Source organism: Phoenix dactylifera, chromosome 13 (genome assembly GCF_051530095.1).
Source record: "Phoenix dactylifera cultivar Ajwa chromosome 13, Ajwa_hap1_PhDact_Kaust_v1.1, whole genome shotgun sequence".
Taxonomy (NCBI): Eukaryota; Viridiplantae; Streptophyta; class Magnoliopsida; order Arecales; family Arecaceae; genus Phoenix; species Phoenix dactylifera.
In genome coordinates this window covers 20,776,749-20,794,788 of record NC_143202.1, presented here as the reverse complement: position 1 = coordinate 20,794,788, position 18,040 = coordinate 20,776,749, and the positions used below count along the sequence as shown (strand labels likewise).

Genomic DNA, 18,040 nt, shown 5'->3' with positions numbered 1-18,040 from the left:
AAAAAAAATCTCCCCACGTACGGTTTCGTCGTATCGAGAAGTATGTTTGAAAGGAAATGCTCGAAAACAGATCGCCATCCAAAGATATCCTCACGGTCACAAAAGAAATGCTTCAATATATATATATATATATATATATATATATATATATATATATATATATATATATATATATATATATATATATATTGGTCAGTGATAGAATGACCGCCACCTTTCCTATCCAAAAGGAATTTAATGCTCTTGTCAAATACAACCCAACATCCATAAATCCAAGATAACCATGTTTACAGCACCAGGGTGCATTGAAGGCAAGGAAAAGATGAGCATATTTCAAGATCAACGTCACTTGTCGAGGAATAATAACCTTATATAAGATAGATTAAAATTTTTTTAGTATCCATATATTTGTAGATTCATTCATCTAAATCTCTGAATTTTTATAGAATCTTAATATAATATCAGAGCTCACCCGTACTTTTCTGCCTAGCAAAACTTTCACGCCCTTACTTACTAATTCTGATGACTCGTATGAAGTGATGACAGCCTAAACTGTTATCATGAGGATCATAATGCATTAAAGAAGCTTCTTGCAGGTATACTGCTACTAGGAATAGTAGCTAGTAATGATGGATCACAACCAACCTGCCAGAGGGCACAAACCAACACTATTGGTGAAGGTTGCAGCAAAGGAGATCCAAAGGCATTTCGATACAACGAGCGTCCAACTCATGCTACCAATGCATGTAGTAGAAGTTAAAAACCTAACAGTTAAAATTAATTACCTAGCAATTCATAAAGCCTATTGCCTATATAAAAAGAAAATATTACAGACTCCATCCGAAACTTAACCAAGCTTAGATGGAGAAGAAGAATTGCCTTGTGCTGTGGTTCAAATTTGCCCAAGGAATGACCATACCGGAGGAGTTGAAGAAGCCACCGGTGGTTGAATGAAAAAAATGGAGGTCACCTCCTGCACGACAGTGATAGCGAACCTGCACAAAGTCTCACCGGTGTTTCCGATGAGGACCCTCCGATGATCAAATTAGAGTAGGGTAAATTTGAACCAGCCAAAAAAATCCCTTAGAAGTTATCTGATCGGGCTATTTATAGTCCCAGTGGAGAGGTCCAGATGACAGAGGCATTGTCCGCCTTCATCATGAAGGGGCGTGGCTCTGAGCTGAATAACGCGTAGCTAAGACTGGTTGGTGGCGTGTGGTACTGTCCGTTCTCGATAACGGTAAAGTGTTGACAATCACAATAAGATATGGCCGAAGTAGTCATGATATCGTCTTTCGACTGTCAATGGCTAGCTATCGAAGCGTAGCGCGATGGCGTTGTAATGTACGAACATGTAGGAAGACGTAGGCACACATATGGGTGTGGTTGTTGATGATGCCGAGCCCATTGAGGAATCGCATCATGCGTTTGGCAAGATCAGCTAGACGAATGCTGAGATTAGCTCGACTTCCCAAATTTCGAGGTGTGCTCGGTAGAGTGCCTCGAGCTCGGAGGTCGAGACGTACTATTGAAGTAAGCGCCCTAAGCTTGGTAAGGACGTACTAAAGTGCCTCGTTCTAAAAAGCATGCAAAAAAAAAAAAAATCAATATATATCTGATTGAATCCATAAAAAGCTCTAGAGATGGAGACAGAACAAACATAATAAAAGCTAGTCCCCGCTAAACCTTTGATGCTTCCATGCATACATCCCATCTAAACTTAAAAACAGTCCCTAATAGACTTAAATTAAATATTTAGATAACGAAAGGGCAATCAGGAAAAATTAAAACATATATTACATACCGCTGAGAAGAAAGGATACATCCAAAATTCTACAATTCCCCAAACATATTTTACACATAAAACACGAGGAGGAAGATGAAAAGGTTCAACCAAAAAAAAGTAAAAAAGCAGAATACATGCACAAGGAGGGAGAAATGGCAAAAAGAGAGAAAAAAAAAGGTTAAAACCCTCCACCGAAAAGAGATACTTATTTCTAATTATATGTTTGGCCAAGGTGGATACCGCAAAGAAATAATTTTTTTTCTCTCACCCCAGTCCCCCACTTTCTCGATTTTTACATCACAGTACAGGCGTTAGGGTTCTCGTCGCTAAAGATCTGAGGGGGATACGCGTATCCCACGCCGTATCTCGGATAGTAGTAACAGAACTCGTTCTTCATCAAATCCACCACCTTGGCGGCGCCACCGGCGGCCGCGTGTTCCGCCGCTCCGCCGCCTCCCTCCTTCTCCTTCTCCTCTCCGCCTCCCTCCCTCTCGTCCTTCTTCTCCCCCTCGGCCTTCTCGCCCCCGGCGTCGGCCTTCTTCTCGTCCTTGCTGCCGTCCTTACCGTCGGCGGCCTTCTTCTCCTCGTCCAGCTTCTTCTCCACCGGCTCCTGCTTCACCACCACCGCGTGCTTCCCCGTCCGCTTGTAGACGTACTCCACCAGCTTGACTGGGTCGAGCACTCCGGTCACCGTCACCTGCGAGACCTTCAGATCCGGCTCCGCCGCCTGGACCCCTGCTCCATTTCCCCATAAAAATCCAATCTTTAGATCAACGCCGCAAATCTATAGACAAAAAATGAAGCGATTGATCGAAATCTTAAAGGTAGATGACAGTTGAATCGGTTGGAACAGAAAGGAACAAAGAAATCTATTTTAATAAGAATAATTAAGCACATAAACAGGGTAGGTGGAGCCTGAAGCAGTTGGAGCCGAGAGGATCACAGAAATCTATCTGGATTCTGAAGTCCAAATCCATTAAAAAAGTGGAAACTTTTCTTAAAAACTTCAATCATAGAATAAGTGGTGGATGGATTGGAAAGAACAGGGATAATCCACGGAGTACCACATTAAAAACGCAGCTTACATTCTGCTCAAAAAAAGGGTACTTTTTTTTCTGCATCGGTGCTTGAGAAAGAAGAAGGGAGCATTTCTAAAAAGGGGAAAAGGGGAAAAGGAGAGGATAACCTTTCATCTTTAGGATACTTTTCTTAATCTCTTGGGAGCAGGCCTCGCAATGCATGTGGACCTTGAGCACCACCGCTATCACTGGTGGCTGGAGAGGGGAAGCAAATAAAGCTTAGAGAAACTATTAAGAAGAAAACAAGCTTTTAAGTCAAGAGATTAACAAGAAGAGAAGGAAGCAACTGAAATGACCTCCTCCTTCTTTTCCTCGGGTTTGGGCTTCTCCTCTTCCTTCTTCTCCTCCTCCTTCTCCGGCTTGGGTGGCGGCAGGGGAGTGAGAAGCTCCACCTTCCGCCCCGTCTTCTTCTGGACTCTTTCCACCACCTTCAGCGGATCCTCCGCCGCCTTCTTCCCCTTCACCACCACCTTGTAGTTCCGGCAGTCCGTCTTCACCTCCTCCACCCCTTCCAAACACCCAACAAAAAAAAAAAAAAAAAAAATCCATTTTTATCTCGATTTCCCTCAAATCAAAACCCCAAAAGGCGAACTTTACATATAAAATAGAGGTTTTTATACCTTCGAACCCTTGCAAGCAGCGTTTCACTTTCCGGGAGCAGCCCTCGCAGTGCATGTAGACACGCATCACGATTTCCTCCGGCGGCGGAGGCGGTGGCGCCGCCTCCCCCTTCTTCTCCTCCTCCCCGCCTCCCTCCTTCTCCCCCTCCCCTCCTCCTCCGCCGCCGCCGCCCTTCTTCCCCTCCTCCGCCTTCGCGTCTCCCATCTTCTCCTCCTTCTCCTTCGGCTTCTCCTCCTTCTTCCCCTCCGCCGGCTTCTTCTCCTCCTGCCATCATCAAGATCAAAACTATTCAACAAAGTCATCAATAAAACCTTCTAAAAATGAAATCCCAGAAGAAAAGGACCCGGATTTCACCTCCCCCATCCCTATCGATCTCGCGCAGCAGCCCCAAGCTCACGTCTTTTGCAACGCCAGCGATGCTGAGCTTCGGCCTCTCTCCCTCCCCCTCTCTCCCTCTCCCTGCGTTTGTGAAAACGGAGAAGGAATGAACTGACGTGGCATTAAATAAGGCGGCACGTGCGAGGGAGCGTCATAGGGCTTCGGCATTATCGTACATACGCATAGAAAGCTCTATGAGAGATACAACCCTGACGCTCGATTCTACATTCGAGCCCTTCCTATCCGTCTATGTTAGGCGTCACCGAGGGAACGGCTTAGGACGAGTTGGGGCGCCTTATATGGACGGATTGGATGCGTTTGATTAAGAAACGTAACGGTCCATTCTCTAGTCGCGTAGAAACGTTATGCGTGTGTTAGATCGTAAAGTTGTCCATTTTGGTGCGTGTCGTTTGCGGACATCTGCCGTTGGTTTTGAACTAAAATACATCCTGTCCTTTCTTGTAGGCAGTTCTGGTGAGTTCTTCTCTTATGCTGTACCGCAGGTGTAATGAAGGCTTGTCTGTGCATTCAACGGACAGGACATGAGGTGTTTTGGTTCTTCCTAACCTGCTCTGCGAGTTACTGGAACTCGCCCATGCAGACGGTTAATGTTTGATGCTAGAGTCGTAACCAAACTTTTTTTGGGGATAAAAATGTAACAAGATGAAATTAGTACTAATTAAGTACAGAAATCGACTTGTTTACCATGGAAAACTATTAAATCTTCCAGGAGATATTTGGTCGGGACCTGAATGCTTTAAGGTTAATCTCATGATTTCTTTTTGTTAGATGCATGTTTTAATAAGGACATTCTCTCTCTCTCTCTCTGTTTTGTGCTAAAGCGGGTGTTTCATACTATACAGATACGAATACATCCAGTAGAGTCTGCAAACAAAAGGTCCCAGAATACACCGGGCAAATCATCCTCACCAACCCATAGGGTGCCTCTTAAGTAACTCGCAACATACGCCGCCACCCAGTCCGCCGCCCTGTTAGCCTCACGATATATATGCATAGCTCGAAAGATAATCCCCTCCCTCACCATCAACCATATATCATGGAGCAAAGGATGAACTCCTCCATCACTGTGAGGGCCCTTTCGAATCCAGCTAATCACCGTGGCCGAGTCGCCCTCCAAGAGGATAGAATTCGCCCGAAGTACACGTCGCGCATACCGCAATCCCATCCAAGCTGCTCACAGCTCTGCCCCTGAGACTGAGATGTTGAAGATCTGACAACCCCATGCTGCCATCGTGCTGGAGTCCGGACTCCTGATGACAAATCCGGCCCCTCCCCCCTGCCTCCATCCTGGACTGAGCCATCAAAATTGACCTTGAGGAAACTTGGAGGTGGGGGCTCCCAGGTGAAAAACACTACATGAGAAGCTGCCGAAGCAAGATAGGGGCCCCAGGTGTCCCGAGCTGTCAAAGGTTCATGGTCCAAATCTGCATGAAGGAACTCTGCTGCCTGTGCCCGTGCCTGCTCCATCATAACCCGTGGGGGGACAGACTAATTTCGCCAAAAACTCGGACGTTCCGACCATCCATACCTGGTAAGCTATGCAGGACATTATCTCTCTTCACTGCTGGATAGGGCTGCAAATGGGTCGGGTTGGGTCGGGTCCTAGGTGACCCCGATCCGACCCGGTTGCATGTTCGGGTCCTAATTTTGGACCCAGACCCGACCCGGTTGAAAAACGGATCGGGTCGGGTCGGGTCCATACCTACCCCGATGGGTCATTCGGGTCGGGTCGGGTCCGGATCTGGTCGGGTCCGGATCGGGTCCGGGTCGGGTCCGGGTCGGGTCCGGGTCGGATTTGCATTTTTAATTCAATATTTTGTCAACTCCAATACTCCATCACCGATTCACCAATTCACCATCAGGTGAAGCCTTTTGCAAGCTCAATAATTCCTCCTGAAAGGCTGGAAGCGTGAAAATAAAGACTGCAAGCTCAACAATTCAATATCTATTACATTCAAAACCGGTTCAGAATACGTTTCACCAAAAAAATTGAAGGCAAACTGATCAACCAGGTTTAGATCTAGCTTATTCAAAACACATTTATCCATCTATTACATTCAAAATAGGTTCAGATCTAAAACAAAATCAACTTGTCCAACATTGAGACTGCAAGTACCTGCATCTAAAACATTTGAACAGATGCAACTTTCCATCTAAAACATAAACATTTGAACAGTTGCAACTTGGAATTTGTATTCATAAAGAATCAAAACTGGTTACAGTATTAGCATCACAGGATTTTTCAAAGCAAAATTCAACCCCATATGACAAAGGACAATCCAAACAACAGCATTACAACCTGGGTCACAGTTTTAGGATCACAATATTACAATTTACTACATCACAGCAAAATTCTACCCCATATGACAATCCAAAAGGATGCATCACAACATCAACATCATGTTCAGTGAAGATGACTTGTCCCATTAGTTAAGATAGATTACCACCATCCTGCATAAAGCAAAGAAGCAACATCAGTTTACGATCATTATACTATAAAATTATAAAATTTAAGCAAAGAAGCAACATCAGTTTACGATCATTATACTAAATTTTGAACATGAACTTCATGAATTCTACTAATTCAACTCAGTGCCTTCTGTTAACTTGATTCATCATAAATTCCCAATTGTATTTAGATACCTATCTCTTTTCAGCAGACTTCAGTCCACTTCGAGTTGATGTTGCGAAGATTAAAATTTAAGCACAATTTTCTTACTTCATAACGAGCAATAAAAAAAGCATTTTGCAGTCAACATATAATAAGATAATAATCAACAACAAGATAGTCTCAACTCTCAATGCAAGAGATGAGATGATACCTTTCCACAGAACTCACAGAAATACTTGGCATGCTGGGAGACTTCCATTTTCTTGATTTGCTTTCGCAAACTAGCACCATATCTGGTACCTGGATCCCAAGACATGACAATGAATCGGAGAAAATAGGCAACAGCTACTGCAATGGTAGAAATAGACAAGCAAAGGAAAACAGCTATGAAGAATTTGGTTACCATATTTGCCAACAATTTCAGCCTTCTTGGTTCACTTCGTCTGCATGAAGAAAAGAAGAAACAAAAAACACACTTGTCAGGAGGAGTCAAACACCTAAAGAATTATAACAACTTCTTTCTCAAACCATTCCAATTATTGATATCCACTAGTAAACATGAGACATACAGGACAAAGGCCAATAGACACTTCAATTCCACCACCTATGCACTAAGATGTAAGTTTATAATCAAAGCTGGTTACAGTATTAGCATCACAGGATTTTTCAAAGTAAAATTCAACCCCATATGACAAAGGACAATCCAAACAACAGCATTACAACCTGGGTCACAGTTTTAGGATCACAACATTACAATTTACTACATCACAGCAAAATTCTACCCCATATGACAATCCAAAAGGATGCATCACAACATCAACATCATGCAATTAACATCAACATCAATATCAACATCAACATCAAAATTCAGTGAAGATGACTTGTCCCATTAGTTAAGATAGATTACCACCATCCTGCATAAAGCAAAGAAGCAACATCAGTTTACGATCATTATACTATAAAATTATAAAGTTTAAGCATCAATGAGTACACTTTTATGTTTGTGCAGGAGCTTTGAAGTTATGCTGTCTTTGCTGGTTATGTAAACAGGTTTGTCATGCAATGTATACATCCTTCTAACTTGAACACATGGAATCATAAATTTCTCTTTGCTTGCACCTACATCTGATAGCAACATATATAATGAATCAATGATGCAAGTAGGTGGTCATGTCACATGAAATGATGCAAATCGGAGAATTCAAATGTAAGCATAATAATGAAGATGAACTCTACTACTTACCAGCATAAGTTAATCATCGATATTAATATCAACAACAGTTTCGTAATCTTCAATCTTGTATTTTGTATGAGAAGGTGGATCATCTATAAATGAAGAAAATATGAAATTAAAAATCTCAAAGTTTTAAAGCACTAGTACAACTGATGCATGATAAAATTTATGAATGTTATAGAAATTGAACCTGCAAGATGAGGCAAGCTGTCTCGAAGCCAATCCTGTGTGCACACCAATACCTCAACCGTATTTGAAGATAGACTACTACGAAAATCATCCAAAACCCTGCCAGCAGTGCTAAAGGCAGACTCAGATGCAACGGTAGAAATGGGAATTGCCAAGATATCACGTACCATCCTAGACAATATTGGATATTTTGATTCATTGAATTTCCAATACTGTAGAATGTCAAAATTTTGATCTTCTAATGGATGAATCTGCTCCAAAAAATTAAATGGCATGTCATTTTTATTAGTATTATTGACTAATATTTTAATGTAAGCATCCAAATTAGAGATCGTAAAATACCTTCTCTTCCAAATAAGTCTCTAATTCTGACTTAGATGGTTGGGTAACTTGTACTCCATGGATGAATTCTTTATAGCCATGCAGAAAACGATTCTCATCTCTTCCACCATGGGATGTAGACACCCTCTCATCCACTTGATTAAGAAAGACATTTGTGCCATATAAAATTGCATAATTATCATACAAAGTTTGAAGAACATCATGCACTTTGTTGATCTCAAATGAAGCACGATCATCATTACCATGGATTGTCTGAAAGCAATATCTAATAAGATTCATCTTATGTCTTGGATCAAGGACAACCCCTACAGCAAGAATGTGAGAGCATTCCTTCCAATACTTGTCAAATTTTTCTTGCATCTTTAAAGCCATCATCATCGCAACTGCATTTGAACTCCTAGATTCTTCAATCAAGAGCATATTTATTCTCCAAATCTCATAGAAATACAAATTTGCAGTTGGATTTTTTGTTTGTGAAAAAACTTCAGTTATAAGATGAAAAACCTTTAAGAAGTCACAAATAATGATGCCTTGAGACCAATCTTCCTCAGTTGGCGCACCTTCAAAATTAGGATCCCGGGCCACAAGTCGCATAAATACATCCTTGAATTGTATAGCATCATTTAACATGAGATATGTAGAATTCCAACGAGTAGGTACATCTAAGCATATCCGTTTTTTACCATTCATCTTGAATTGTTTCACAATTCCTATAAATAATTCCAACCTTCCTTGAGATGATTTTATATATTTAACAGCCTCGCGGATCCTATGAATAGCACCCTCCGCTACCTTCAACCCATCCTTTACAATCAAATTAAGAATATGTGCACAGCAACGCACATGAAAGAATTTACCATCCAAAAGTAAATCTTTTTTAAATTGTTTTTGAAGTTCTGTTGCTACAACTGTATTTGCTGACAAATTTCAAGAGTGATTGAACCCAACCTTTTCTCAATATTCCAAGATAAAATACAGTTAGCTATAGCATCACTAGTGACTAAGCCTGTATGTGGTGAAGGAACCAACTTAAAATTGATAATATGCTTTTTCAGTTTCCAATCATTAGTGATATAATGTGCAGTGAGACACATGTATCCCAATGTTTGATTTGATGTCCACATGTCCGATGTTAAGCTGATTCTTCCACAGTTCATCTTGAACAAATCTTCAAGTCTTCGTTTTTCCTTTTCATAAATTTTAAAGCAATCAGAAGACAATGTTGTCCTTGAAACAATATGAAATTCTGGTCTAAGGTTCCTAACAAAGGTCTGAAATGCTGGATGTTCAACTGTTGTAAATGGCATCTCTTGTAGAATTACCATCTTTGCAAGGTCCTCACGACTTCTTTCCTGATCAAATGAATAGGGAACCAACTCGTTCAATGGAACACCATCTTTTGAAGTCACGGTGCCTATTAATATTTTCTGTTTCTTATCATTATATTTTTTTGCCTTACAAATATTTGCATGTTTGTGAAGATGGCTTGTCCCATTTTTAGGATCAGCTGAAAAAATAAAATGACAATAATTGCATCTAGCCTTGTCTTTTTGATTTTCTACCTCACAATAATGATTCCATATCTCCGACCTCCTTTTTCTGTTCATTTTAGAGCTATCTGTATTAGAAGGCTCCATTACTTGAGAACCACTACAACGAAGTACACTTGAAACTTCAGCCATGTTTTCATTGCTATCCATCTCGGACATTAACCTATTTTGCATGCAAGCATTAAATAAAGATGTATGAGCATAAAATGCAACTTTATACAATGAAAACAAAAAAATTAACGGCTTAATAACGATGTATATCTATGACAAATAACTGAATAAGTAACAAATATTTTAAATTTATATAAGGACAAAAATTTGCCACCAAAAATATAAATAAATAAATTCCTTCTTCAGAGTAGAAACTTCAACTTAAGAGTACAGATTTCAATTGAATAGTTACACACTTACACTGTTACACAGTTACACTAGCAGGAGTTAATTAATATACAGGCATACGGACAATCTAAACTTATTGTGAGCTAATTAATATACAGGAGCTAACTAATATACAGGCATACGGACATTAACCTATTTCATAGGCTTATAGCGTATTCATTGAATTTCATTCTCCACCATCCATGTTTTTTCATAATTTACAGAATTACAGCATGCAAAGCCAACTATAGAAATACCTACTGTATGGATCCTCCAGTCAAGACCCAAGCAGAGAAAGTAGATCGAGGAAGACCACAGCACTGTTCAAAACCTCTTGCAGAATATCACAAGTTATGCAAAAAAAAACAAAAACCACAGCACTGTTCAAAACCAGATCAAGGAAGACTTTAGCAGAGAGAATGTCGTGCATATAAAATCTTGAAAACTATGATTAAATCTCAAAAAAATTGTGCAAACTAGGTTAGATCTCACAGATTGGTAGAAAATACAACAAGTAGGCCGAAATGATGCTCCCCAAGTGTGGCACGCCCCTCCTCCAAATCTTCCGACTATCCCCGAGGACCCCGACGACCCCCACCTCTCCCTCTCCCTCTCCCTCAAGTCCGGCGTTGTTGCCCTGTTACAAGATAAGCCCCCTTCGCCGGAACCATCTCCCGGCCTATGCTAAAAAAAATACGGAGGACTGGAGGAGGGACATACCTTGGGACGCCGAAGAATGGGAAGAGGGAGATCCGCGGAATGGGGAGTCGGAAGTCGAAAGATCTAGGGCACCGAGCACGGAAGCGGGCTACTCTTCTCCAAATGATCCTCCGCCGCAGCTCAAGATCTAGGGCACAGCCGCACGGGAGATCTAGGGCACCGAGCACGGAAGCGGTCTACTCCTCGACGTCCTCGTCTCCTCCAGATGATCCTCCGCCGCACGGGAGATCTAGGGCTAGGGCACAGCCGCTGCGCCGCACGGGAGAGAAAAAGGGAGGAACGAACCGTCCAACAGGTGAAGCGGTCCAGCGGATGATTTATATATCATCCGTTGCGGGCTGCGGGCAAAGCACAGAGGCCAGAGCACAGTAGTCAGTAGCACTGCGGGCCTGCGGCCCAATGGGCTGCATGTCTTAAAAAAATGATCCAAAAAATTGGGTCGGGTCGGGTCGGGGTGCGGGTCGAAATTGGGCAGACCCGACCCGACCCGAAAAATAGAACGGGTCCAAATTTAGGACCCGACCCGGCCCCGCGGGTCCTAAAATGCGGGTCGGGTCGGGTCTTAAGCGGGTTGGGTCGGGTCGGGTCACGGGTCGACCCAACCCATTTGCAGCCCTACTGCTGGATATATAAATGTTAGACGCTTTGGATGGTTATGGTTTTAGTCTTTGATGGCTGATTTAACATTACTGTAGAATTTGGCTAGTGTATATTTTTCTATCCCCTGTGAAGAGAGAGAGAGAGAGAGAGAGAGATAGCAAGAATTGAACTAAAGAGAGATGAATTTGTTAATCAAAGAAGATTGGATCCACAAACACATACTCATGTTGATCCAACGGTTTAGGCAAAAAGCTGGCACAGCAATGATGAAGATAATAGTGATATTTTAAAATTATCATGGGTTATTATGAAAGTATTTTGGACCAGCTAGCATATAAAACTATTTGTCATGATAATGTAACATTGAATGAAGTAGTATCAGGCAACGTAATAATGATATTATAATTATTATGATTTGATTTTCTAAACTATTTTATAACTAGGTATATATATTCTTGAATCTTGAAAAATAATAATGTGATTCCACTTTATGTAATTTCGATAGCTATAAAAAAATAAAATCTTATTTTTAAGTTGTCATCTAATTCTTAATATCGTAGATCTATCTTATCTTGTACTCGCTAACCTTTGCTATAACATTATTGTAGTTAATCTATTGTAGTTATTACTTATGGCCTTGACAATGAGAGATATTTGGTACTTGGATATTTATATTCATGCAAAGATCTATTAGCAAAATTATCTACAACAATAACTCACTAAGTTTTTTTCAGTCATTGTGTGAAGTTGTACCGTGTTAAACAAGCAATTTTAAATAGATTAGAAATAACACTACAATAAAAATGGTTATTAACGGTATTTTTAAGTGTCATTATCAGCAAAAAAAATACTGCAAATACTTTTACCAACATTTTTATGGTATTTTTTATATACTATTTTAAGATATATAGTGCCTGTAATTAGTTATTGGTATTTTTAAAAAAAATATAATAAAATTTTTGTTTTAGTGGCATATCTAAGTGCTCCGAGAAAGTTTCAATCCCAACATTTTATATATCTCGATAAAAAAATCTCAAAAATAAATTATATAAACCATAATTCTAACCAAAGAGGATCTAAACTAGTAATCTCTCGTGTGAATAGCAAGCTCTTACACACCAAGCTACATTTTATATTGTTATTATACAAGGATAGTTTATTTAATTAATTAATATATATTCATGTCATTAAAAAAATATTTGATGTGCATTTTAATATTTCATATTTTAACTATTATTTGTTTAAAATCCTTTTTTCCATAAAAATCAACAATGAACTTATTCTTTATGATATTTTCAAAGTTTTGTTACCAAAAATATTTAAGAATTAGCTTTCGCATGTCACTATATTCATAAATATTTTTTTTTCAAACTCTTTAAAAATAGTTAATTCATGATTACTTTTATTTATACTATAACAAAATGCAATAATACTTTTTCATTCAAAAGATATTAATATTCTTGTATTATATTTTATCTTAAATAATTTTAGATTTTTAATATTTTAATACAAGCTCAATCAAACTACTGATTTATGTATAGTAATATTAAAAAGATATGCTAACTTACTGTAAATATTTTTACTATAAAGGGTTCCAACCATAAGAAAAATGCCTCCGTGTAACCAAATCTAAGCTCTGTATAAAAATTAATAATTTAAAATTTAACATTATTTTTTAAAAATCCCATAATTGTGATATTATTTATTGGCATATTAGTTAAAAACCATAATAACAGTTCATTTTTTCAGCACTTCAAATTATATACTATATAATATAAATTTATAGTGGCATCTACAATAAAGTACCACTAATAAAAAAATTATTTACTAAAAAAAAGACATATAATAACAAATGCGGCAAACAACATACTACCAAAAGTCATTTTTGTTATAATGCAAATCCTTAAGATTTTATTACAAATGAGAGATTATCACATAAAGAGTGAAAAATATACTTTGAAAACTGTCCAAAATTAGATAGTGACACACTCAAACATTTGCCTCATCAGATTGAATAATTATCTTGACAAGATTTAGTTCTCATTTCGAATACTTATAAAGCTGCCAGCGAATATTAGCTTTGCTAGTCGGCATCCTTTTTTGTGGTTAAGAGGTTTAAGTTTATTCTAATGATAGTATCTCTGTTATATTTGATGGAAAAAAAAAGAGTTAAGTCATTGAAAAACTTTTTCTTATACTTTTATGCACCAAAGCTTAAACCTTAGCTTTTTCATTATTATATCTTTCACTGGCTATAATTTATTTCAAATGTATGTTATATAAAATATTTTATTTGCACATTATTAATCATATTTATCTATCCATCATTTTATTTCTAATCAAGTACTCTGGATGGTCGATCCAGCAATCCCATTAGAAATAACCGGTCTAGTGCAGTTTTAAAATATTGTAGTACGGCAATAAAATATTGTCATGCAGCCTGTTCCACTTTCTATGCTTTTATGTTCTCGTGTTGATGATAAATGTGATGCTAGGGGCTTGTTTGGTTCGCGGAAAAAGAAGGAGAAAAGTGTGGTCAACGAAAAAGTAATAAAATGCCTCTTATTTAGTTGGAGTTTTCAAAGAAGAGAGATGAAAAAGTTGTATTCCCATGAGAATATGATTCCTACATTTCATGGGAAAGTCTTTTCCATGAGAAACATGGAGGCGAAAATCACTTTATTTTTATTTTTTCCCGAAAAGGCCCTTCAACATTAAAGAAGCATTAAAGAGATATTAAAGACTTAATTTTTATTAAGAGCATAATAGAAATTATACATAACTTTTCCAGAAAAGTGGATGATCAACCAAACATAAGTACTTTGGAAATTTGTCACTTTCTCATGGTTAACCAAACATGTCAAAAGTACTTTCCTAGGCATCCTCTTCCTAGGAATTTGTTTTCGAGAAATTATATTCTTAGGAGGAAAAATGATTTCCGCGAACCAAACGAGCCCTTTATGATTTGTTTTTGTTACAACTATTCAAAAACACTAGCTTAAAAATATTATTTAAATTTCTTAATTCTAAATAAGTATTGAAGATCTATCCGGTATATAATCAATGTGGAATTAAATACATGCTTGTACGAATCCTTACATATTTCTTCTGTTTAAGCTCTAGTATCTTTATTAGACCAAGCATTCAAATCCTGTCAAATTCAATCATAAATATTATGAGCAATCATAATAAATCAAAATGAATCTGTGTTGTAGTGTCTCATAGTCTATATAGACTATAAATCAAGTCAGCTTTGATACTATTTTGTAATAACTTAAAATTTCACCAAAAAGGATTATTTAGAAGGTACTATCCAATTTTTTTGATCCTATATAAATATCAAATCTACTCAATAAATAATAGACTTTCATGGCATGTTCTCTGGGTGCAGGCCGTCTTGCCATAAGAGATGCAATACCTAGAGCTCCTCGTTATGCTCCAACTTATTGTATTAACCTAAAATAATAATACTAATGTAGCATTTCAATGTGCTTCTCTTAATTAAAAAAATAAATTAATGAAGTCTTTGTACCTCTCCACATGCTTAGCCATTTTAGAGGTTGATGATGTGAGTATAAAAAGCAAACCCCAAGATCTAAATCTTAACATTATTAATGAAGTGTTTATACTTTACAAGTACCTGGCAGAAACTGTGCTGAAATTAGAATATTTTGAACCATAGTCCATGACTCCCAATAACAAGGTACCACCCCCCTGGGCAGTCATGGTACTCAGAAATAAAAGCATATGGAATTGGGTCACATGCATGGATGCCATGTCACATGAACAGAGAATGTCATTTGAGCCTAAGTCATGTGCACATGGGAGGGTCATGCCCCCCTGTCTACCTGCAGAAAGCTTTCACCAACAAACATAAAGATCCAAGCTGAAAGGAACATATCAGCTGTTGGGCCTCCTGCATCATGACAGAAAAGGAGGACCACCAAGATTAATTATTGAGTGCAACCTCCACAGGCTACATTGCTGGAAGAGTGCTTGGGACTTGAAATTGGGTGCAGTAGAGAGGCCCATGAACTGACATACCCATACAAGCAGTCCCACTTTGACATTTGAGCCTTGTTATATTTTCACAATGTTTAGTACTCAATCATAAACTAAATATAATAATGCACATAATTATTTATTTTCTTTTTTAAAAGTTTTATTAAGAGTGCCTCCCTGCTTTAGATATAACTTGCACATAGGGGTGGCAATCGAATAAGGCATGGATCATAGATAACAATTATTAAATAGGTCAAAAATTCAGATTGAATCTAGTTGTTTTAATAATTAGGAGACGGGCATCCATTGTTTCGCGAGATCCGTGGCCTGGCCAGGGAGACAAGTTTTTTTCAGGTAGCACATGTTTATCAGGAGACGAACAATGCAGTAGACTGAGTCACTTCGTTTGTAGCTCAGCATTCGGATGGAGTGATTTGGACCAGGGTCGGAGATATACCTCACCCTCTATATCACCTTCTTTTTTTTGATTTGGCAGGCTGTACTCATGTGAGAACTATATAAATGTCGTTTTCAACCAAAAAAAAAAGGCAGTCTAACCTGGCCTGTCATATATTGAATCAAGTTAAACAGGTGAAACGATTAAGTATTGCTACCTTTCCTCGTGTAAGAGCTTCATCTAAGGGCTTGAAGACTATCTAATGCTCAAATGGCATTCAGCAAATGTAGTTATGTTAATGATTTAAGAAATAGGAGTTTTGATGAGTAGGTGTGTGATCCCATGAACCATTTACTTAGATATGCTGAACTAAATGGTTTTAGGTGAGTTGGTACATATGCTCTTCTCTTTGGTGGATATTCTTCTCCTTCTAGTTTATGTGAATTGATGAGCCCCAGCATTGTCATTTGAATGAAGACAATGTCTTGGATGCTTAAACAATGCTGTGGGGTTCCTGATTTGCATGCACAGAAGATAAATTAGCTCAAATTTTTAGGACTATACTTGGGATATTTGCCAAGATTGTTGGCTGGCTCTTACATGTAAGGCACAACTTTTCAATGAGTAACTTGTACTAGAGTTGATACTAGAAAGCAAAATAACTCTGGCTCAATCCCAATATTTCTTAAAAAGATGCATTTGAACACCAATCCATCTAATTCTTAATGGCTTCAGATTTTTCGAATGTTTTTTTTTAAAAAAATGGTAGAGATTCCAACTAAAATTATAATTGCGAGAAAATAAAGTAATTACAAAAGAGAGCAACAGTCCAACCAAGAGGGGGGAAGGAACCGAATCTCACCGACAAAGCTGAACAAAACTCAATTAGAGCTGGACACAAACTTGGGGCTGATACATGACAAAAACCATCAGAGAGAGGCCAAAATTATACCAAGAATGGAGAAGATCCTCTCCGTGACCTCACTCTTACAAGGGATCCAGCTATTTACCATACTCATTGATGATCTGACACCCTTGTGGTTGACCAACCAGTAGGTGTGGCAATCGAGACGAGTCGAGTCGGACACAGAAAAGGTCAAAAATTTATCAGCCCGAATCTAATCTTTTTATTAGGATGGTCAAAAATCCAAACCTAAATCGAATCATTTTATTAAATAAATAATCTAGCCCGATCTACAATATATTGAATCAAGTTAAATAGGCAAAACAAATTAAGCATTGCCGTCCCTACTAAGTAGCTTGAGCAAATTGAAACCCAATCTTAAAAATACGACATTATTAGAATCTAATTCCTTTTTCAGGATTGGGATTCTTTTACATTATAACTCTTTAGATCTCAATAATTAGAGATACACCATTTATGGCCCAAACTCAGAATCTTTGATTGTCGAGCAGAGAGATACAATCATCGGGATAAGCCCGATTTCAAGACCTATGGCAACACTCAAGAAAAGTCATATTAACATTGATCCTATGACCATATACTAAATGATACACTGAGGAATAGGTGATGCCAAAATTACCTTCTACAAGTGTTATGTGATACCTTTTCCTAAATTTTTTGCTAAAGATAGACACGAATCAAGTGTCTGACGAATCACAAGCCAGCAAACTAAATGAATCGCCTGGGAAAAGGGAATGCCTAGAATAGCACAAGGACCTTGTGGCACATAGTGACTTCAAATTATTGCATGAATGTTGCATGAATTTTGATTCCATGGACTTTGCCAATTGGAGATCACGTTCATGATTCAAATTTTGCCTGTCGTCTCCCTTCTTTCTTGCTAATTGGCAGTTTGCAAGTCAAAGTTGATTGAGTCACTCCTATTCCCAAGAACTATCAAGCATCTAGGCATCATCTGTGCAATGTGAACATCCTATGTTTTCCATCTTACCATTTGATTTGTTCCATCACCATCCACATTCCCTAGGTTAGCTCATTAGATTGTCCATGGTTACGAGGGTTATAAATTACACGATGGCAATTTATATATTATTATCGAATTGTAAGCTGCACCCAAATCTAAACTTGCAGTATATGATCAATTTGCGCATTAGTTTTTATACACTCAATGTCAAAATTATAGGGTTTCGATTACTTTTGCGCAACC

At 38.4% G+C, this 18,040-nt stretch overlaps 2 protein-coding genes across 4 annotated transcripts; both read right to left on the bottom strand.

The window, feature by feature from the left end:
* Positions 1-1,774: 1,774 nt before the first annotated feature.
* LOC103713732 (heavy metal-associated isoprenylated plant protein 7-like) lies at positions 1,775-3,976 on the bottom strand. 2 transcript variants are annotated; one of them, XM_039130954.3, is made up of 5 exons: positions 3,841-3,976; positions 3,486-3,750; positions 3,162-3,373; positions 2,973-3,060; positions 1,775-2,521 (listed from the first exon to the last, which is right to left on the bottom strand). In XM_039130954.3, the coding sequence occupies exons 1-5, from the start codon at positions 3,847-3,849 to the stop codon at positions 2,079-2,081; spliced, it is 1,017 nt and encodes a 338-aa protein (XP_038986882.1). In that variant the 5' UTR covers positions 3,850-3,976; the 3' UTR covers positions 1,775-2,078. The 2 variants fall into 2 exon arrangements, with proteins under 2 accessions (XP_038986882.1, XP_038986883.1); XM_039130955.3 differs by having other exon boundaries at positions 3,486-3,771; positions 3,841-3,945.
* Positions 3,977-7,526: 3,550 nt separating this feature from the next.
* On the bottom strand, positions 7,527-8,966 carry LOC148715113 (zinc finger BED domain-containing protein RICESLEEPER 2-like). 2 transcript variants are annotated; one of them, XM_089927036.1, is made up of 4 exons: positions 8,262-8,966; positions 7,921-8,170; positions 7,740-7,822; positions 7,527-7,621 (listed from the first exon to the last, which is right to left on the bottom strand). In XM_089927036.1, the coding sequence occupies exons 1-3, from the start codon at positions 8,949-8,951 to the stop codon at positions 7,749-7,751; spliced, it is 1,014 nt and encodes a 337-aa protein (XP_089783162.1). In that variant the 5' UTR covers positions 8,952-8,966; the 3' UTR covers positions 7,527-7,621; positions 7,740-7,748. The 2 variants fall into 2 exon arrangements, with proteins under 2 accessions (XP_089783162.1, XP_089783160.1); XM_089927034.1 differs by having other exon boundaries at positions 7,527-7,822.
* Between the last annotated feature and the right edge of the window lie 9,074 nt (positions 8,967-18,040).

Bases quoted from the DNA above. Each gene is read 5' to 3' on its own strand.
- LOC148715113 (XM_089927034.1), bottom strand. From the start codon at position 8,951: ATGAATGGTAAAAAACGGATATGCTTAGATGTACCTACTCGTTGGAAT. The intron at 8,171-8,261 runs GTATTTTACGAT...TTTTTGGAGCAG, and splicing joins AGACTTATTTGGAAGAGAAG to ATTCATCCATTAGAAGATCA. The intron at 7,823-7,920 runs GTTCAATTTCTA...CTTCATTTATAG, and splicing joins CAGCTTGCCTCATCTTGCAG to ATGATCCACCTTCTCATACA.
- LOC103713732 (XM_039130954.3), bottom strand. The intron at 3,374-3,485 runs GTATAAAAACCT...GGTGTTTGGAAG, and splicing joins CTGCTTGCAAGGGTTCGAAG to GGGTGGAGGAGGTGAAGACG. The intron at 2,522-2,972 runs GTTATCCTCTCC...GAAATGGAGCAG, and splicing joins AAGTATCCTAAAGATGAAAG to GGGTCCAGGCGGCGGAGCCG.